At 49.3% G+C, this 22,283-nt stretch overlaps 1 protein-coding gene across 1 annotated transcript in view; it reads left to right on the plus strand.

The window, feature by feature from the left end:
• Asap3 (ArfGAP with SH3 domain, ankyrin repeat and PH domain 3) overlaps positions 1-22,283 on the plus strand; it is a 42,213-nt gene that overhangs the window by 13,757 nt on the left and 6,173 nt on the right. Inside the window, exons 2-14 of the mRNA XM_075945601.1 lie at positions 8,860-8,932; positions 9,014-9,159; positions 9,691-9,765; positions 10,727-10,776; positions 16,875-16,986; positions 17,211-17,296; positions 17,909-17,984; positions 18,148-18,234; positions 18,407-18,516; positions 20,457-20,526; positions 20,748-20,835; positions 21,905-21,953; positions 22,045-22,235. Coding sequence (XP_075801716.1) covers positions 8,860-8,932; positions 9,014-9,159; positions 9,691-9,765; positions 10,727-10,776; positions 16,875-16,986; positions 17,211-17,296; positions 17,909-17,984; positions 18,148-18,234; positions 18,407-18,516; positions 20,457-20,526; positions 20,748-20,835; positions 21,905-21,953; positions 22,045-22,235 — 1,213 coding nt within the window. The remainder of the gene's footprint in view (positions 1-8,859; positions 8,933-9,013; positions 9,160-9,690; positions 9,766-10,726; positions 10,777-16,874; positions 16,987-17,210; positions 17,297-17,908; positions 17,985-18,147; positions 18,235-18,406; positions 18,517-20,456; positions 20,527-20,747; positions 20,836-21,904; positions 21,954-22,044; positions 22,236-22,283) is intronic.

Below are 22,283 nucleotides of genomic sequence, written 5' to 3' on the forward strand. Positions count from 1 at the left end.
TGGCAGGGGTGCCCCACCCTCCATAGAATCATCTTCTCCTACTTTGCTCGGCCTGTGGCTTCTCATTTCGGGGTCTCAAGAGGCATCCCTTTCCCTGGGAGGGTCCAGGGCTGCTCTGTGCTCTGACCCTGAGTTTGCCAAGCATCCTAAGCCCTCAGCAGGCACCTCCTCACTGGTGTTTGGTCTTTACCTAAGCTGCAAGCACCAGAGACAGGGAGAGACTCATCCTCCCTCCCCAGATGTTCTGTCTTTACACCCAAGATGGAGGGACAGTCTCATCCTCTATTCCTAGATTGTGCCTAGAGGACAGCAGGCACTCACACGACGGAGGTGCCCCGGCTCAGTTTTCCAGGGGCCCTCAGTCAAACCTTGGTGGTGGAGCTAAGCTGGGGTTACCCCAGAAGTAGGAGGCTGGCCAAGTTTCCAGGCCCACCCTTTCCATCTCTGCTGTGCCAGCCACCCAGGCAGGGTCTCATTAGGCTCTCAGTTTCTCTTGGGATCTGCTGGATCAGGAGCGAAATTAGTACCCAATATGGCCAGCCTAGCTCACTCATACACAAACCACAGGTGCAGCTTTCCACGGTTAGTTCCATCTTCAGTGAGAAGGGAGTGGTTGAGACCATTGTGTGGTGGGGAGCTGGCGGCCCAGAGGGACTAGGGACTTGCTGAGAGTCGCCAGGCCTGGGAAGAGTTAGGCCAGGGATAAAGCAATCTCTTGGCTCTGCCTTGCACTCTGTGACTTACTGTCTCCTCTATCAAGTGCTGCCTCTTTGCCTCCCTGTCTCCCCTGGGACCCTCCCACCAGGCCTGGGCCCCAGAATCTCCCGGTCTCCATTCTGTCTTATTGAAAGCTGAAAGGGGCTGGCTTATTGCACAGCGCCAAAGTGGCCTAGCCAGTTTTGTGTTACTCCCGCAGCCCTCAGCTTTGCTGCTGCTGCTGCTGCAAGAACCCTTTTGTCTTCTTTAACTTATTTGCTTTGTAGAACTTCCCCAGCCTACTCTTAGCTTACTCACCGATTTCAGCGAGTGTCTCGTTCTTTCACCTTTCAGCCCCCAATTTTCCCTTCTCTTAAAATTTATTTTTAGTGCATTGGTGTTTAGCCTGCATGTATGTCTGTATGAGGGAGGGTGTCGGGTCCCCTAGAATTGGAGTTACAGACAGCTGTGAACTGCCATTTAGGTGCTGGGAATTGAACCTGGGCCCTTTGGGAGAGCAGCCAGTCCTCTTAACTGCTGAACCATCTCTCCAGCCCCCAAACTTTTCCTTTTCAGGGGAAACTTAAAACATTCACAAAAACATCAAGTTGCCAAACTTCATCCACCCCTTGCTACTCCTCTCTGGCCCAGATCTCCTGCCTACCCCTTCTCTCTCTAAGACACGGTCTCATATGTAGTCCTGGGTGACCTGGGACTTACTGGGTAGACCAGGCTGCTGCTGCTTCACAAGGGCTGCAATCAGCGGTGTGTGTCTCCATGCCTGGCTCCAGCTCTCACTTATTTTGTTTTGTCTTCTGTTTTCTTTGGTTTGTTTTTCTTGAGACAGGGTCTCATGTAGCCCAGCCTGGCCTCAAAGTCACTATATACTCCACAATGGCTTTGGATTCCTGATCCGACTGCCGCTATTTTTAAGTTCTGGGAGTACAGATGCCACCATGCCAGGAACTCTCTTATTTTGAAACAGACCCCATCTTATCATTTTAATCCTTCAGTAGTTGGATATGCCTACCTAAGCAGTAAGGATGCTATTTCTGTAACTACATTACTGTCTTTGCCCCCCAAATATTAGCAGTATTATTGCTAAATTATCAATTACTCGGTGTTCTAGTAAATGTCTTAAGATCTTTTATTTTTATGTGCGTCAATATGTATGAGCGAACACACCACATGACATGTGTGGAGGTCAGAGGATAACCTTGGGTGTTGGTCCTCAGTTGTCTTCCTTTTGTATGAGGCAACTCACCGTGTAGATCGGTCTGGCTGTCCTATCAGATTTCAGGGATCTGTCGTCACCTCCCATCTCACTACCCCAAGATTACAGCTTTTATTAAAAATTGTAAATGGCATATAATGTGTTAGGTACCACTATAGTGTGTGTATGTATGTATGTATGTATATATATATATATATATATATATCAATGAAAAAACAACTGTAAGTTGGGCAGTGGTGGCGCACACCTTTAATTCCAGCACTCAGGAGACAGAGGCAGGCAGATCTCTGTGAGTTCAAGGCCAACCTGGTCTACAGAGTGAGTTCCAGGACAGGTTCTAAAACTACAGAGAAAACCTGTCTCGCAAAAAAAAAAAGCCAAAAAACTATATATGATACCATTATAATATACATTATATTTACTCTATGTGTATGTACATTATAATGGTATGATATATAGTTGTTTTTTGAGACAGGGTCTCACTGTGTAGCTCTGGCTGTCCTAGACTCACCGTGTAGCCCAGGCTGGCCCCAAACTCAGAGATTCTCCTGCCTCTGTCTCCCAAGTGCTGAGATTAAAGGCATGCACCTCTCCACTTGGCTTCCCTTATGGTATTTTTAAACAGTATGTGCTTTTTGTGCCTTCCTGCCCATTCCCGCTCAGCTTTTTACATGGGCTCTGGGGATCCGAACTCAGACCCTTGCTCTTGTGAGATGAGTACTTTACTGACCGGGCTATTTCTCAGCCCCCAGTTGCTCTTTGAGACCGGGCTTTCACTTTTGGCCCAAACTGGCCTGGAACTCACCTTGATATGGAACTTCGTCCTCCAGCCCCAGTTTCCCAAGTTCAGAGGTTATAGATGTGTGCCATCATACCCAGTGACAGGGCTCAGGGACTGAAGAGATGTTTTTCCAGAGGACCCAGGTTCAATTCCCCTTACCTACATGGTGGCTCACAGCCCACTGTAACTCTGGTTGCAGAGGATCAGATGCCCCTTATATACTTCATGCAAATGGTGATCAGGCAAAACGTCCATATATACAGGAAATACACCTTTAGAAATATCAGGGCTCAAATAAAGTTCATGTAATGTTATTTGTTGATACCTATTTTAAAGACTCTTGAGATGTCCTCTCTAGGCCTGAGGATGTAGCTCCAGGATAAAGCACTTCCTTAGCATGCTCAAGACCTTGGTTGGATCCCCAGCACTGAAAAAAAAAAAGTTTAAAATTTCCCCTCATCTCAAGTCCAGGCAGTGGTGGCGCACACCTTTAATCCCAGCATTTAGGAGGCAGAAGCAGGTGGATCCCTGAGTTTAGGGCTAGCCTGGTCCACAGAGTGAGTTCTAGGACAGCCAGGGCTACCCAGAGAAGAAAATCTGTCTCAAAACAAACACAAGGGGGCTGGAGAGATGGCTCAGTGGTTAAGAGCATTGCCTGCTCTTCCAAAGGTCCTGAGTTCAATTCCCAGCAACCACATGGTGGCTCACAACCATCTGTAAAGAGGTCTGGCGCCCTCTTCTGGCCTTCAGGCATACAGACAGAATATTGTATACATAATAAATAAATAAATATTTTTTTAAAAAAAAAAACAAAAATCCTTTTCTCTATCCTTCCTCTTTCTCTCTCTCTTTAGAGACTCTTTAGGGACTGTTTGCCTGGAGTTTCTACATTATTTACTCAATGTGTTTAGTGTAATTTGGTTTGGGCATTCAAATTACCTGCTCTAATGACCATGTTTCATATCTGGAACATGTAATTTAATCTTCCCTGTGAACATCAGTCTAAGATCAAAGGAGTCAGAATTCACCCCTCCCAGATCTCATTTTGAGAGGCAAGGCTTCCACGACCTCCCCACAACAGTTAGAGATCTGGGAAAGGCTGGGAGGGGCCCAGAACGCAGGAGTGCTTGGAAAGAGATCCGGGCTTGTTGGACGAAAGAGCCATACGCAGTTCTAGAGGGAGAGCAAATGAGATTATGGGACCCTTTCTTTTCTTTCTTTCTAGATCTTGCTGGCAGCATGTGAGAGCTTTTCAAGTTGATAAGTATAACTCCAGAGGTGCTGCTCGCAGTCTGTGGACCTGCAGGGTCTAGGTCACCGGGGTGAGATGTAGCCATTGGCGGCGATGTGAGCTTAGGCAACTTTCCTGACTCATCTGCCAGAAGGAGAGCAGCAAATAAACACCCTTCACGATGGCCTCATTAGAATTAGAGTGTGGGGTGGGGCGCTTACATTCTGTGCCCTATGCTTTCTTATGAATAGTGAACCAGGCATATCTTTAATCCTATCACTGGGTGGCAGAGGCAGGCGGACCTCTGAGTAAGAGGCCAACCTGGTCTATGGAGTGAGTTTCAGGACAGCCAGGGTTAAACAGAGAAACTCTGTCTTGAAAGAAAAAAAAAAATCTCTATCTAGTTTTTGTTTTGTTTTGAGACAAAGTGTTATGTGTAGCTCTGGCTGGCCTGGAGCAGGATGTCGTCAAATTCACAGGAGTAGGGGTGGGGGGAAGGGATGGGGGGTGGGGAGAACGGATGGGGAGGTGGGGGGAAGGGATGGGAGGGTGGGGGGAAGGGATGGGGGGTGGGAGTGTCCACCTGCCTCTGCCACCAGCTGAGGTTACAGGTGTGCACCACTCATGGCTGATTGTTTTCTTCTTATTTTTAAATTTACATTTATGTATGTTATGTATGCATACATATGCATGTGTGCACACTTGCGCATGGCATAGGGCATGTGTGGAGGTCAGAGGTCAACTTGACTGAATCGGTTCTCTCCCTCCACCACCAGGCAGGTCCTAGGCTCAGTTTCATCTGTCTCTATAGCAAATCCCTTTACCCACCGAGTCATCTCCCTAGCTCCTGTGTGTGGGTTCTGGTTCAGATCTCTCCCTCGATCTGTTTGCATTTTCAGTTAGAACGAGAGAAGAAAAGCCTCTGGGCTTTAGATTTTTTTTCAGTCTATAATGTTACAGCTAATGGTTGGCTCTAACATTCTGTGGCTTGGTCTCTCCGGAGGCATCCCCATGGTGCAGAGCAAAGCAAGTGGTCCGCCTCCTGCTTCAGCTGTACGCTACAGCAGGGGTTTCCAGGTGGAGGGTAGCTGCAGGGTCATCTCAGCAGAACGACAAACCTAGAGGCAGCGAGAAACTGCTGATGTTGACTGGCGGTAGCCGTAAAAAGTCACCGGAGGTACAGAAATGGTGTCTGTGATGGTCCAAAGGAGGGAGTGTCTAATAGTGAAATATAATCTGCAGTTCCCAGGGCCTTACTGCTAGTAGTTCTGCCCCTTTGCTGGGTTGCCATGGTGACCACAGCTGGCACTGCAGAGCCACCAGGATGAAGAATGGGTACTATTGATGCATCCTGACCCAAGAAGAGGTGCAGGCAGAAAGCCTTCCTAGACAAGGCGTCTGGGCATGGCCTGGTACTGCCATCTATGGTCTTTTGCATAAGCAGAAAGCATAGGCCAATAGCCAGAGTGGTGTATTTGTGTGTGTGGGTTGGGTGGGTGAGGGGCACAAAGGACATAGCCAATGGTTGGAATTCAGACCTTTTCTTGGGCTGGACAGGCCAGGCTGCCTGAAGGACTCCCCTGGGCTTCCCAAGTTCAGAAACATCTCTTTTGTGCTGGGTTTCCTCCATCTTTGCCCAGTTTGTATTTAGGCTTTTGCATAGAAGCACTGACTCTTAGTGTCAAAAGAAATCCAGATGTCCACCAGTTCTTCAATTTCGTTTATATGTTTATTCCAGTGTGTCTGCAAGTGTGTGCATGCATGCGTGTGCACAGTCATGAAAATGCACATATTTCAGCACACATGTAGAGGTCAGGGGACCACTCTGGGGACTCAGTTCTCTCCTGTCACCTTGTGGAAGGGACTCTGGGATCTAACTCCAGTCATCTGGCCTGTGCACAGGGACCTTTACCATTTTGCCAGCGCCTGCCCATAAGGTTCTGATTTGTGATCCAGGGCCTCAGCCTCCTTAGCACTGAAGTCCTCGAATGTGTCAAGTGGTAGAGCACTCTTTCCCTTTGGAAGAAAATTCCTGGGTTGGCAATGTCCTGTTTGTACTGAAGTCTGCGTCTCCCCGTCCTGGAATCTGCTCCAGGGTCCTCCAGACCCTTTTCTCTTTTCTGCAGAACAGACTTGGGGGTGTTAGGAATTGGGGATCAAAGACTGCAGCCAACTTAGCTTTCTTTTTCCAAAATTAATTAATTTTTATTTTATATTTATCGTTGTTTCACCTACATGATGGATGTCTATGTGAGTTTGCTGGATCCCCAAGAATGCAGTTACAGAGATTGTGAGCTGCCATGTGGGTGCTGGGAATTGAACCCAGGTTCTCTGGAAGAGCAACCTGTGCTCTTAACCACTGAGCCATCTGTCTCTTCAGCCCCAACTTGGCTTTCTTTAGCCAGGTCCTCTCTTTCCTTTCTGGTTCCTCCCGTACGGTCAAGGAGTCAGAGAAAAGACGGTGGGGATAATGGAGTTCGGATTGAGGTTCAGAGGTGATTTTGGTCCATGAGTCAAAGCCATGCCCTTGACTCTGGCGGGTCAGCTTGATTTCGGCTTTTGGATTGTGTGGATTTGGCCCATCCTGGACTAACTCTGCCCCTATTTGTGACTACATGATCTGACATCTTCCTTCTGTTTCAACTGTACAGTGGTCACGGTGATGTCCACCTACCTCTGTGTATGTGGCCGGAAGCATGAAATCAGGGGAGCGCTGAGCATGCATGGAAACCTGTATGGCAGATCCTGGGGGCCAGAACCTCAGGTCCTGATTCACTGCTGTCATTACAGGGTCCTGGAAGCCCCTCTGCCTTTCTCCAGAACCTTCCATTCTCAGGCTGCTCTCAGAAATCCCCCGTAATAGCCATGCGGTGGGGGCGCACGCCTTTAATCCCAGCACTCGGGAGGCAGAGGCAGGCGGATCTCTGTGAGTTCGAGACCAGCCTGGTCTACAAGAGCTAGTTCCAGGACAGGCTCCAAAACCACAGAGAAACCCTGTCTTGAAAAAAAACCAAAACAAACAAACAAAAAATCCCCCGTAATATTTTCTTTTTTTATTTTTGTTTTGTTTTTCAAAACAGGGTTTCTCTGTCTAACTCTGGCTGTCCTGGAACTAGCTCTGTAAACCAGGCTGGCCTCAAATTCAAAGAGATCCGCCTACCTCTGCCTCCCAAGGGCTGAGATTAAAGGTGTGCACCACTACTGCCCGGCATTTTTGTTTATTTATTTATTTTCAAGACAGGGTTTCTCTGGGTCACCCTGGCTATCCCTGTCCTGGAACTTGATCTGTAGACCTGATTGGCCTCGAATTCACAGAGATCGCCTGCCTCTGCCTCCCAAGTGCTGGGATTACAGGTATAGGCCACCATGCCCAGCCCAAGATGCTGTTTTGTTTTCATTTATGTATATGTGGATGTGTGCGAGAGGGTACCTGTGGAGGCCAGAAGAGGGTACTGGATACCCTAGAGCTGGAGTTAGATAGTTGGCTGGGAGCCTCCCAGTATGAATGGTGAGAGTTGAGCTTGGGTGCTCCATGAGAGCGCTATGTGCTTGTAACTGTAACTACTGAGCCATCTCTCCAGGTCCCAGACAGGACTAATTTGATCTATGCTGAGGAATAATTGGAGACTATTTAGTCTCTGTTTCCTATAATCAAACTGCTGTGTTTCTGTAAGAACAGAAAGCTTTGTATATACAACAAAAATCCTGCAGTTCCTAACATACAAAAGTCTTGAGCATACTCCAAGGTGTTCGGGGCTGCACTTGCTGATACTGTGTGGTGGTATGGCAAACAGTGTAAGGTGCTGGTGTTGCGTGTTCAGAACCAGGGCTGCAGTGAAGTTGTTTTGTACAGTGTGGGTGAGCCCTGCCAGAGGCAACTCAGGCTCATTGTGTTTGATTTTGAATTAATGTTTGGTGATCACATCTTTAGAATCATTTTACTGTTGCCAAATCACTTGTGGGCCTCACACTCAGTTATGTGACCCATAGCTTAAGAAGCCTTGGTGGGAACTAGAGAGATGGCTCAGAGATTAAAAGCACTGATGGGGCTACAGAGATGGCTCAGTGGTTAAGAGCATTGCCTGCTCTTCCAAAGGTCCTGAGTTCAATTCCCAGCAACCACATGGTGGCTCACAACCATCTGAAATGAGGTCTGGTGCCCTCTTCTGGCCTGCAGGCATTCAAGCAGATAGAATACTGTCTACATAATAAATAAATAAATAATTTTTTTTTTTAAAAAAAAACATCAACAGTTCTTCCAGAGGTCCTGAGTTCAATTCCCAGCAACCACATGGTGGCTCACAACCATCTATAATGAGATCTGGTGCCTCTTCTGGCCTGCAGGCACACATGCAAGCAGAACACTGTATACATAATAAATAAATCTTAAAAAGGGGGGGTGGCTGGAGAGATGGCTCTGAGGTTAAGAGCACTGGCTGCTCTTCCAAATGTCCTGAGCTCAATTCCCAGCAACCACATGGTGGTTCACAACCATCTATAATGGAATCTGATGTCCTCTTCTGGCATGAAGGCATACATGCAGGCGGAACACTGTATACTTGGTAAATAAACAAAATCTTTAAAAAAAATTTTTTTAAAAGGAGCCTTGGTTAGGCTGAGTCAAAGTTCCAACCCTAACCTGGTGGCTCCCCTGGGTTGTGCATCTTTGAATCTCTAGGTTTATGTGGCAAGCTGACTGGTTCTAAGTTGGATGAGAAAGTCTGTAGTCTTCTTGAGTGGCTTCTATGTGATCAGGCAGAAGAAGGTGGCCACCTTATGCTTAAAATGGGGGAGCCCAGGGAGGAGTTCAGAGGACAGCAAAACTTGTCTGTGTGTCTGTGTGTGTCTGGAGGGTGGAATTTTGAAGTCAAGGCCCTCTTACTTGGCCCCACTGAACCTTGTACACCTTGCCTTTAGGTCCTGGAAGGAGACCAGGCTATCTTGCAGAGAATCAAGAAGGCTGTGCGGGCCATCCACAGCTCTGGCCTTGGTGAGTGAGCCTGCCTGGGGTCTGGGGCCTAGGGCCCAGCCAGGCCTACAGCCAGCTCTGAGAGCCTTTCCTTGACTGCAGGCCATGTGGAGAATGAGGAACATTACCGAGAGGCTGTGGAGGCCCTGGGGAATAGTCACCTGTCCCAGAACAGCCACGAGCTGTCCACAGGCTTCCTGAACTTGGCTGTGTTCACCCGTGAGGTGGCTGCGCTCTTCAAGAACCTGGTGAGGCTCCTGCTTCTTCTTGACGGACTCAGGGCAAATCCAGCAGCTTGTTTCTGGGAACTGAACCCAGGATCTTCTGCGAGAGCAGCCAGCGCCCTTAGCTGCAGAGCCATCTCCCCAGCTGACCAGTTGTGCCTCTTGGTCTCTGAGCATCCCTGCGCTGAAGCTTCTCTACAGATCTGGCGCATCGTTCCGTTTGGTTTTGAGGCTGGTCCCACTCCCGCCTCGGCCTTCTGAACGCTGGGTTCACAGTCGTTCCCCCCACCCTGCCCCAGTTTTGTCTGATTTCTAGTCTCACTTAATCCTGCTCTACTCCGCTTCACCCAGGAGCAAGGCAGACTGGCAACAGGGCAGGATGAGTCCCGTGCAGGGGTAGAGGCGTTCGGGGAGGGCACCGAGTTCAGCACCCCAGCCCCCCTCTGGCTCTTCATCTCATCCTCGCCCGTCTCTTCCACTCCCGCGGCTCTCCTTTGCCTCCTGGTACCTCCCTGGACCCTGATCCCCTTGGGGCCGGGTCTCAACTTTTTGCAGGTGCAGAACCTGAACAACATCGTCTCCTTCCCGCTGGACAGTCTGATGAAGGGGCAGCTAAGGGACGGGCGGCATGTGAGTGTCTGGGGGAGAAGGAGCCGCTGTGGGTAGAGCGGATGTAGGGCTGGGCGGAAGGGGAGGGGCTGACACCCTGGGAGTCCTGCCTCATACTGCCCCTGGTTCAGCTGGAGGGCCATGCACCTGTAGAGTTTGGCCAGCGGTTCTGACTCCTCACCTCTACTCTCGGACTAAAGGATAGGTGAGCCGCACTTGCTTCCGAGTACTGGGACATGGAAGTTCAGGGTGCAGGCCCAGGGTCCCCAATGCCCCATTGCTGTTCCTCCTGTACCTAGCAGCTCTGGATTCATCAGAGAGGTCCTGCGAATGGAGGGTGGCAGTCTCACCTCCCTGGGCAGTCTGCCCCACAATGCATGGGGCCGGAACTGCCCTCATCTCAAAGTGACACCAGCCTGGGCACCTCCCAAACCAGACTGGTGGCTTTTTTCCTCAGAAGATGTTGAGGCTGTCTGGAAGGGTGTGGATAGCTGGGCTGGCTCAGGCTCAGGCTTCTGGCCCAGGCTAGGCAGGCCAGGAGTCAGCTGTGTCTAACTGGTTTGCTGTGTGACCTTAGGGAGACTTCTCAACCAGTTTGTGTGTGTGTGTGTTCTCCCTGGTAAGAGGGTGGCCTCGTATCCAGCGGGGTAAATTGGTAGGATAAAATAGGGGTGGTGTTTGACCTTAACCTCCCTGCCTCATCCTCCTTGGCCCATGACAAAACTCAGAGCAGAGCCCTGAGGTCGATTGTGCCCCAGGCTAGAACCCACCACACCTGACTGGTTCTTGGCAACTCTGGGGAGAAGTTGGGGTGGGCTGAGCCTCAGGAAGGGTTGGTTGAGTGTGTGTTAGTGGGTGTCAATTGGAGAACAGCTCTGGACAGCATTACTTAAGAGTGGGGTCCCTCTAAAGGTACAGAGCGTACTGTTTATTCCAGGGCTGACGGTTCCCGTTGGGCAACTTATTCTTTGTTCAATCCCAGGACTCGAAAAAGCACCTGGAGAAGGCGTGGAAAGACTATGAAGCCAAAGTGTAAGTGACCTTGGAAGGATGGACAGAAGGAGAGGGTGCTTGTGTTGAGGAAGTGACCTTGGAAGGATGGACAGAAGGAGAGGGTGCTTGCGTTGAGAATGTGCCACTCAGGGTCTCTGGCTCCTAGGCCAGTCCTGGCTGGCTGCTGGGAGCTCTGCTGCAGGACAGTCCCATGTGAAAGGACCATGGAATGCTCCCCCCCAGTGACCTTCTAGCCTTGTAGTACCCATGTGGACAGGGACATTGTATCCTCAAGGTCACTCAGCCCTGAGAAGGAGGTGTTAGTGTCCAGAGGCTCAAAGGGACTGAGTTGTTAGCTCAGGGTCACACAGCTGGGCAGCAGATGGTAGCTGAGGACACTGGGTTGGCCATAGGAGAGAGGAGAGGCAGTGGCACACCCAGGCCTCCTGTGTGTCATACTACAGTTCTGCCATCAGCTATGGGCCATCCCCGGGACATCCAGTGGCCAGCCTTCCTAAGCAGCCTGCTTGGGTTCTTTCAGGTTCCTGTTTCAGAACCTGTATTCTTCTTTGTAAAAATGATCTTGCTTATATTTTGCTAAAGAAAAATATATTTTTTATATATAATTTAGAAAAAATGGTGAAGCTAAAAAAAAAAAAGAGAGGGGGAAAGAGAGAGAAAATTTGCTCAGTATGAGTTTACATACATACAGTCCCAGAAACTCTGGAGGCAAGGAAGGAGGATGACTTGATCCCAGGAGTTTCAGGCCAGCCTGGACAATATAGTGAGATCCTGTCCCTTTATCCACACACACAGAAAAATAAGAAAAAAGTTTAATCATCTTTAGGAGAGTATTAGGGTCACTCTGTAGGGAGTGTCTGAAAGTTCTCCATTAGAAATTTCATATTTATTTATTTATGTTTTTTGAGACAGGGTTTCTCTGTGTAGCTCTGGAGCCTCTCCTGGCACTTGCTCTGTAGACCAGGCTGGCCTCAGACTCGCAGAGATCCAACTGCCTCTGCCTCCTGAGTGCTGGTATTAAAGGTGTGCATCAGTGCCACCACCTGGCCAATTTATTTGTTTATTTCTTTTTTTTTTAAGATTTATTTATTTATTATGTATACAACATTCCTTCCATGTATGTTTGTATGCCAGAAGAGGGCACCAGATCTCATTATAGATGGTTGTGAGCCACCATGTGGTTGCTGGGAATTGAACTCAGGACCTCTGGAAGAGCAGTCAGTGCTCTTAACCTCTGAGCCATCTCTCCAGCCCCCATTATTTATTTATTTTTACAAAACCACTCTAATTTCATAACTTAAAAACAAGGCTGGGGGGCTGGGGAGTTGGCTCAGTTGTGTTCACCTTGCAAGCCTGAGGGCCTGAGTTTCATCCCCAGAAGCCATGTTAAACCAAACAGCAAGCAAGGTGGCGGCTCCCTCCCGTAATTCCTGCAGCATGTAAGTGGAGGCAGGAAGATCAGCTCCAAAGCCAGCTTCTGCTGCATAGCTAGCTTGAGGCCAGCTTGGGATACATGAGACTCTGTCTCAGAAAAATAAAAAACAAAAAATCAAGATGAAGTGGGGAGAACCTACTAAAGCGTAGGAGAAAAACCCTTTCCTCCCCAGAAATGAGACAGTAATATTGTTCCACCTTTTTCTTCTATATACAGTGAACTATGTTGATAAGGCTGAGATCAAAATAACCGTATCGTTGCCGGGCGGTGGTGGCGCACGCCTTTAATCCCAGCACTTGGGAGGCAGAGGCAGGTGGATCTCTGTGGGTTCGAGACCAGCCTGGTCTACAAGAGCTAGTTCCAGGACAGGCTCCAAAACCACAGAGAAACCCTGTCTCGAAAAACCAAAAAAAAAAAAAAGAAAAAAAAAATAACCGTATCGTTGTGTAAATATTTTTCTTTTAAAAATAGCCTGTCAGACTGGGTGTGGTTATGTATACCTATCATACTTGCATTTGGGAGGGTGAGGCAGGAGGATTGCAAGTTTGAAGCCAGCCTGGTACATAGAGAGATGCTGCCTCAGAAACAGTTGCTGGGCTTGGTGGCGCACGCCTTTAATCCCAGCATTTAGGAGGCAGAGGCAGGCGGATCTTTGTGAGTTCGAGGCCAGTCTCACCTATAAAGCTAGGTTCAGGACAGCCAGTGCTCTTCAGAAAAACCCTGTTTCTGAGAAAACAAAAACAAAGCAAACAAACAAAAACAAAAGAGAGAATTAAGAGAAGAAGAAGAAAATACTTGCCTATTGCACCCTGGATCCAATCCCCCAGTGTAAATGGGTGTGGCCGTGGTATAGACCCGTAATTCCAGGAAGAGAAGGTGGAGGGTGAGAAGTTCAAGGTTACCTACCCCTAGTATAGAGTTTGAGGCTAGTCTGGCATGCATGAGACCCTGTCCAAAAAAAAAAAAAAAAAGAAGAAGAAGAAGAAGCCAAAATTATGACCCATTTTTTTGCATTGTACATGTTTCCAGACAGCACTAGTTAACTGGGGCAGGGCGTGCCAACATGGACATTCTGCAATGTGTGGTTAATCTTCCCTGTCATGGAGGAAGCATCCTGCGAGCTAATATTTGTTCCCATGCATAATGACCACTGTGGGACGGGTTCCAGAAAGCAGTTGTTGGAGCATTTATTGCCTCTCCGTCCCCTAGAGCCATGCACACCTGTCCAGGTCCAGACTGAAAGGTCATCCCTCCTCCTCTTATAGCTGTGAGCACAGGACCTCATCCTGCCTGGGATAGGGTGTGGCCATCTGCTCACGTTAGAGGTCCAAAAATGGGCAGTAGAGACCCAGGCTAGCCTTATCTGTCTGAGTTGCTGAGGGAACCACGTGACTCTTCTTCCCTTAGCCTTGAGAGCCAAAGTGGACAGAATCACCTTTCCCTACAGACCTTTCCCAACGAACTCTGTCTTGACTAACTTTTTAGTAAAATTTTTTTTTTTAATATTTATTTATTGTGTATACAGTATTCTGTCTGTGTGTATGGCTGCAGGCCAGAAGAGGGCGCCAGATCTCATTACAGATGGTTGTGAGCCACCATGTGGTTGCTGGGAATTGAACTCAGGACCTTTGGAAGAGCAGGCAGTGCTCTTAACCACTGAGCCATCTCTCCAGCCCTTTTTTTTTTTTATTTTTTATTTATTTATTTATTTTTTTTTTAAATTTTTTTGTAAGCTTTCAAAGGTGTGGTGGCATGCAGCTTTGATCCCAGCACTTGGAAGACAGAGAGAGGCTGATCTCTATGAGCTTGAAGCCAACCTGGTCTACATAATGAGTTCCAGGACAGCCAGGGCTGCACAGTGAGACCCTGGTTCAAACAAAACAAACAAACAAACATTTGTGTAAAGAAAATGCTATTCCGTAGGCAAGACATGGGCTGCCTAGGGTTAGTGATGCTCTGTTGCTGTGGCCCTGACTAGGACCGTATTTGAGTGGAACATCATGGTGACTATGCACTCCTTTCCATGGGGGCTCCAGGTGTTGCCAGATGTTAGTAAACTGTAAGATACTACATGGTTCAACCCGCATGCAAGCCAGTCCAGGCATTAGGATGGCCCAGGTTGCCAACACCATCTGAATCCCTCTGGAGCCCATGGAAAGAAGGCACTATCTCTACCTTGGATCTGATGCCCTCTTCTCAGATACCAGGCACACACATGGTACGCATGCATATACACAGGCAAAGCACTTATACACTTACAATTAAATAAATCTAAAATCAAAAGTATCCCATCTCTCTGCCAGATCTGGGATCAGAATAATGGGGAAAGGGCCTGAGAAACAGAAGCTTTTTCGCATTGCCCCAGCCAGATTTTTTTTCTTTCTCAATATTTATTTTTATTTTATATGTATGTGTCTGGGTGAGTTTCTCTGTGCCGTGTCCATGCAGTGACTTTGGAGACCATCAGATGCCCCTGGAACTGGAATCACAGATGGTTGTGATCCTCCATGTGGTTGCTGGGACTTGAACCCAGGATCTCTGGAAGAACAGCCAGTGCTCTTAATCACTGAGCCATCTCTCCAGCCCTCATAGGTTCTTTTTATTTTTATTTATTTTTTCTGGGTTTCAGCTTTATCACCTAGATTCTAACAAAGACAATGTGGCTGTTTATGGATGGTGGGAACCAAGATGGTGGAGTGGAACTGAGCCACTGTGTTGGTCACCCGCTGTACCCAATACAGTGCCGCCCTCTGGGTGCTACATTTGATAGATCTGGGTTCAAATCCCACCTCTGCCAGTTGACTTGGACAGGCCTTAAGTTTCTCATCTTACAATGGGACAGTCCTGCCTCATGTGCTTATCACTTTAGTGTGTGAAACCCTGATACAGAATCAGTGTGTAAAGATAACAGTCAGGATGGGGATGTAGCTCAGTTGGTAGAGTGATTGCCAAGCACACACAGAGACTTGGGCTCATTCCCTGGTATGATGCACACTCACGCTCTCAGCATTTGGGAGGTGGATGCTGGAAGGTCAGAAGGTCAAGATGATCTTCGGAGACATAGTGAGGCCAGACTTGGTTATGTAAGACCCCGTTTCTGAGAAGAATAAATTAGGAAGAATCACCCTTAACGCTTCGGAAGAGCTTCCTTGGTGCCAGGAGCTGGGAAAACTCCTTACGCCATTACCAGGCTTGCTCTCCCGGCAGGAGAAGGCACAGCTGTCACACCCCCCATCCATAGATAGTAAATAAATGGATAAGCCACCCAGGTCCATGGCCCCGCCCTGTTGGATCTTCCTTGTTTATATGACAAGAAGAGAAGTGACTCAATAAATAACGGAAACACAAAGTGGCCATGGCGTGGTAGCATCCACACAGAGGGCAGGGCGTGCAGGCAGTTTGATTTGACGAAGAGGGGAGGCATTGGGGAGGTGTGCAGGAGACTTGGCATCGCCACCTAGCTCAGGGCCTTCAGGTTGGCATGTGCACAATGTGCCCTGAGTCTTATTTCCCTCTCCTTCCTCATTGTTCTTGTTTACCTGTCTTTACCTCTCAGAGTAATATCCTGTCCCTCCCTCCTCTTCTCTCCTGCTTGTTCAGTCTCCTATTTGCCTATCATCTGGGTATAAAAAGCCCCCCCCCCATTTTCCATATTTGAAGGTTGAGGCTCAAAGAGATGAAAGTGTATAACTCACTGGCTGCAGAGCTGGGATTAGTCCCACCCCATGTGCCAGCTCTGCTCAGGGCTCACATTTTCTGGGACGCAGAACTGTTAAGCAAGTGTCCCCTGTACGGGGGATTCATGAATGCCAGCCCCCAGCCTGCGATGCGCAAATACACTTTTGGCCGCTGTGGGCGGACTTCCTGGAAACAGTCCACAAATGAACCCGCCATCGCCAAAGAAGAGAAAGTTACCCCTGGAGATCTGTTTGGGTACAGGGGGGAGGCCCTGGTTGTTTCATTCTTTAGTAGGGGAGGTGTGGAGGTTGAACCAGAGATTCATGACTGTTAGGCTAGCTCTCTGCCCCAGAGCTGCAGCCCTAGCCTGGGTGCCACAGGTTTTCAGAGCTTCCACTAAGGTCTGTGAGCTCATGAGAACCAAGGCTCTGCTGGTCCTCTATCCTACACATCTTCTAAGTCCCTTAACTAATCAGAACTCATCACCCTTGGTCCTACCGTCTTCATCATCTCTGACATAAAGTTTCGAACCCCTTCCTCTTGTTATAACTTAAAGACCCGGAAGCCTAACTGGTGGGAACCGGGCCCACTTTGGTCCTGCCTCCCCATTGCCATCGCCTCAGCAATGCCACATCCCTGTTCATCTCTGCACAGCTCCCTGAGCCCTGTACCTCGAGGTATCCCATGCTCTTGCCCTCCTGCCCAGGCCTAGCTTCCTCCAAGCTGGGGTGTCAGGCTTCCAGTCCCAGCATAGACATATCTTTTCAAGTTATCGTGATAAGGTCTCTCTTTTACTCTCCTGCCTCAGCTTTGATTTGTGTCTTTCTCCTCCATGACCCCCTGGACTCCCCAGACCTACCCCACCCTCTGTTGTTGCCCGTCCTGGCACACAGAAGGCACAGGGAAGGGCTCTGTTCCCACACTCGTGGGCCCATAGCAGGGATGGTGGATGGGATAAGGGTTGGTGACAACTTGTTCAAATGGTTCTTCCTTTATGACCTAGGGCCAAGCTGGAGAAGGAGAGGGATCGAGCCAGGGTCACAGGGGGAAGCCATGGGGAGCTGTCCCAGGACACACAGCGAGAGCGGCGAGTCTTCCAGCTGCACATGTGTGAGGTGAGGTGTGACCCCAGTGAGGATGGGTTAGGTGTGTTTCCTGTTTGCCTCTTCCAGACCCTTAAGGCTTCAGTCACAGGGCCTAGGGCTGGCCAGCTGGGCTGTAGGATGTGACCAAGGTTCAGTGGAGGTTAAGAAGATTAGCCCTGGGGTGGGGGACCAAACGCCCCGTCACCAGGATCTGATCTGGCTTACGTCATGCTTCTTATCCTGTCTTCTGCCAGTACCTTGTCAAAGCTAGAGAGAGTCAGGTGAAGCAAGGTCCAGACTTCCTTCAGAGCCTCATCAAGTTCTTCCACGCCCAGCACAAGTAAGTATCTCCCCTCCTCAACCTTTAATGCAGCCCTCTGGGATTTGAGACCCTCCAGGTCTCTGTATGCCTGGACCTCATGAGCAACACTTCCATCACACAGATGCTGCTGTATAAAGCATTCACTGTGGTTCAGACACTAAGGATTGAGCATAGTGATCCCCCCAGTCCCCCAACACCGTGGAGCAGGGAGCAGATATACCATTTAAGCATTTATTCATATATATATATATATATATTTATTTATTTATTTATTTTCAAGACAGGGTTTCTCTGTGTAGTCTTGGCTGTCTAGAACTAGTTCTGTAGGCCAGGCTTGCCTCGAACTCAGAGATCTGCCTGCTTCTGATTTCCAAGTACTGGGATTAAAGGTGTGCCCTACCACCACCCAGCTATTTAGACATATTTTATAGACGAGGAAACTGAGGCCCACTTACTAAGTTGTCAAGGCTAGTCAGAGATCTGAACCCAGAGAGTCTCTCCTCTGCATGCCTGCTCTCACCCTCAGGCTGCACGCCCAGGGGTGTCCTATGGGGACCTTCTCCACCTTCTGGCCTCATCTACATTTCCATCCCTCCCTGGTCTCCTTGTTTATCCTCTGGCCTTTCTTAGCTTCTTCCAAGATGGCTGGAAAGCAGCTCAGAGCCTGTCCCCCTTCATCGACAAGCTGGCAGCCTCGGTCCATGTGGTAAGTCTAGCCTGTTCCTCAGTTGTGTGTTCAACCCTGTGTCCTTTGAGGAAGCTGTAAATGTGGAGAGCTGGCTCCCAACACAGAGTGAAACACTGCCCCAGGTCAGGCTCTACCCTGCAACACCCCCTCACTGCCCATGGGTCCTGTCCTCTGCCCACAGCTTCGGCAAGCTCAGGAGGAGGAACTGCACAAGCTGACCCAGCTCCGCGACTCCCTCCGAGGGATGCTGCATCTGGAGAGCCGAGAGGTCAGGCCCTGGATCATTCTAAAAGAGATGCCTGACCCATCCTCCCCACCATGGCATACAGAGGGAGGGAAGGAGGGAGAGAAGCCCCCAAGTGTCCCCCCGAGGAGCAGTGCAGCACGGGGCTCTTCCCTCCCAGACACCCTGAAGTCTCCTTTGCATGTCTGAGGTGCAGGAGCACCCAAACCGGAAGAACTCAGGAGGCGGCTACAGCATCCACCAGCACCAAGGCAACAAGCAGTTTGGGACCGAGAAGGTGGGCTTCCTGTACAAGAAAAGCGATGGGTGAGTGACTCAGAGAGCTCAGGCAGCTTCCCCAAAGACACACAGGTTGGACATGACGGTTAGAGAAGATGCTCCAGTATCTGTTCTTGTATCCCTGTGGACCATTTGCACAGTCTGATGGTATACGAATATCAAAGGACAACTGGGCATGTGGCTCTTCGCTAAAGGTCCCTAAAGGTTATTCTTCAAAAATTGCAGCAACAGGGCCATCCCGTGGCACTTGCCTTTAATCCCAGCATTTGGGAAGCTGAGGCAGGGGATATCTATGAGTCTGATATCTAGCAGCAGTTAAGATTTACTTACCAAACCCTTAAGCCAGGCGGTGGTGGCAGCACACACCTTTAATCCCAGCACTCGAGAGTCAGAGGCAGGTGGATGTCAGTGAGTTTGAGGCCAGCCTGGTCTATAAGATCTAGTTCCAGGACAGGCTCCAAAGCTACACAGAGAAACTCTGTCAAAACAAAACCCAAAGAAAAGAAAAGAGACTCACCAAACACTTAATATGCCTTCATTCTTGCCCTCTCTATATATAATATACTGTATATGCCTATAAATATGCCTAGAAATGAAAACATCAGGGCTGCAGAGGTGGCTCAGAGGTTAAGAGCACTGACTGCTCTTCTGGAGGTCCTGGGTTCGATTCCCAGCAACCGCATGATGGTTCACACCTCTCTGTAATGAGATCTGGTGCCCTCTTCTGGTGTGCAGGCAGAACACTGTATACATAATAAATAAATCTTAAGAAAGAAAGAAAGAAAGAAAGAAAGAAGAAAAAACATTGATTATGCCTTGGTTCCTGTGTTAACTTTTCATTTTAGAAAGTAAAAATTTAGAAAGACCGGTAAGATGGCTTAGAGCAGTGGTTTTCAACCTGTGGGTCACGACCCCTTTGGGCAGTGGGTCTCAGCCTTTCTTTAACACAGTTCCTCAGATTGTGACAACCCAACCATAAAATTATTTCCCTTGCTACTTCATAACTGTAATTTTGCTACTGTTACGCATTGTCATTTGTAATATAAATATCTGGTGTACAGATAAGAGTCTTAGATCACCCCTGTAAACCCCCAAAGAGTCACAACCCACAGGTTGAGAACTGCTGCTTTTTGGGGTCGAATGACCCTTTCACAGGGGTCACCTAAGACTATCAAAAAACATATTTATATTATGATTCTCATAATAGTAGCAAAAATTACAGTTATGAAGTAACAATCAAAATTTTATGGTTGGGGTCACCACAACATGAAGAAGTGTTAATGGGTCACAGCATTGGGAAGGTTGGAGTCACTGGCTTAGAGGGTAAGGGTGTTTACTGTCATGCTTGACCACCTAAGCGCAAGCCCTGGGACCCACACGGTAGAGAGAGAACTGACCATCTTAGTCACTTTTCTGTTGCTGCGAAGAGACGCCATGACCACGGCAACTTATGGAAGGAAGAGTTTATAGGGTTTTGTGGTCCCAGAGGGAGATCACCATCGTGGCAGGGAGCATGGCAGTAGCAAGAAGAGCATACAGGGGATGGCATGGGTTTACCCCTCAGTGACACCTCCCAGTCCTTCCCAAACACTTCTACCAACTGGGGGCCAGGTATTCAGATATGAACCTATGTGGACTGTTCTCATTCAGACCACCACCCTGACTCCCTCGGGCTATCCTCTGCCCCCCATGTGTGGGCTCTGGCATGCTCACACACGAAGTAAGTGAGGTGGTGAGCTGTGTTTCCTCCATCGGGCTAGAAGTTCTCAGGGTACCAGGGTCACACTGACCCTCTAGAATAGGAATCCCAAAGCTTGAGGCTTTCCCCTCATACTGGAAGCATCCTGAGGGCCGGAAGCAGTGAAGCACTGTGATGGGAACGGAAGAGGTCATAGATTCTGCTCTCTGATGCAGGGGGATGAGGTGTGAGCCACTGGTCACCGTTTCTCTGTCCTTCTGTGCTTTAGGATTCGAAGAGTCTGGCAGAAGAGGAAGTGTGGAGTCAAGTATGGCTGCCTGACCATCTCACACAGCATGGTGAGGCCTCTGGGGGTTCTGAGCAGACAGATGCCAAGCTCTGAGATCCAGTGTTAGAGATCCCTGCTAGGAGGAAGGACGGTATCCAAAGAGCCTACTTAGAATCCTTATCCCCTCCCCTGGAGGAACAGGACTTTCTTGATTATTTAATAGACAAAGAAACAAAGGACTCAGAGGCCCAGGGGGTAACATATGTGTCCTCCACTCTCAAATCCCCACAGATCAACCGGCCCCCAGTAAAGCTGACCCTGCTGACGTGCCAAGTGAGGCCAAACCCTGAGGAGAAAACGTGCTTCGACCTGGTGACCCGTGAGTAGTCTGTGCCAACCCCACACTGCCCAGTGCTTCCTCCTGAGAGGCTGCAGCCAGGGCTCTGTATTCAGTCCCACTAAGTAGCCAAAGACTACCACTGCAGACCCAGGACTCCAAGGGCCTAAGACTTTCAGGGTTTCACCTCCCATCCCTCTGAACATGAAAACACATGCTGGGAAGGAGCTGACCTTTCAGGCCAGGAATGTGGTTGACACTGCCTGGCATGACACTCACTGCCTGGCATGCGCGGAGCTCTGACTCCCGTGCTGAGAACCACATAAAACTAGGCACGGTGGTGCCCACCTGCAGTTCCAACATGGAGGATCAGAAGTCTAAGGGAATCCTCAATTACATGGGGAGTTTAGGCTAACCTGGACTACGTGAGACCCTGCCTCATTTTTTTTATTAAGCCTCTTGTCTTCAGGGAACCCTCTTAGAAGGATTCGGACCCAAGGCTCTAAGATGGGGAACTGTTGTCCAGAGGAGAGAGGCACACATAAAGACCCTACAGAAGCCCCAACCTGCTATAGGGAACCTAGGGCTATGGGAGGAGAGCGTTTGCCGTTAGCCTTGAGAGACCCAGATTGTAGCATTTTATGAGAAGGAGGGCTTTAAGATGGAGGTTAAGAGGGTGGGAAATGTGGAAGCAGAACACTGAGTCTCCCATAAGTCTTACAAGGGACTTCACATAGAAGTGAGAGACAAGGCCTGGAGCTTCCCCATAGTCGGGACCGTGGGGGTCTGGAAGCAGGGTGCTGTATAATTGAAGCCGTAGACAAAACAGCTTGGGATCCGGTAGGGCTAGGTGAAGAGAAGAAGTAGGAAGCAAAGAAACTAGAATGGGGTGGCAGCTGGAGGTAAGGGCCGTGTCGAACGGGGCATAAGGGGTGTGCTGAGCACTGACCCTGGATCCACAGCCTCATGTAGAGAGCCTTGCTGGGGTCCTACTTCGGAGATGACTTCTGGAGGTGGTGACGCTTAGGGCCTGGTTTCAGGGGCACACAGGTGTTTGTCCTGGGGAAGGCCTGCAGGATCGGTGGCTGATGGCCTTTTCTGTCCCCCACAGATAACCGCACATACCACTTCCACGCAGAGGACGAGCTGGAGTGTGAGGCGTGAGTGCCGGCTCTGGGCCAGCAGTGGTGGGGGCAGCTCATGGGGTAGGGAGCTCAGTCCCGACCCGGTCTCCTGTCCCCATCTGCACAGGTGGGTGTCGGTGCTGCAGAACAGCAAGGATGAAGCACTGAGTAGCGCCTTTAATGGGGAGCCCAGTGGCGGCCAGGGGTCTTGGGGTAGTGCCAGATTGGATTCCGAGCCCCAGGACCTCACCAAGATGCTGGTTGCTGAGGTGAAAAGCAGGCCGGGGAACGACCATTGTTGCGACTGTGGGGCTTCAGGTCAGTGGAGGGGAATGTTTGATGGGAGGTATGGAGAAGGGGCTCTGG

Source organism: Microtus pennsylvanicus, chromosome 13, assembly GCF_037038515.1.
Source record: "Microtus pennsylvanicus isolate mMicPen1 chromosome 13, mMicPen1.hap1, whole genome shotgun sequence".
NCBI classification, from domain to species: Eukaryota; Metazoa; Chordata; class Mammalia; order Rodentia; family Cricetidae; genus Microtus; species Microtus pennsylvanicus.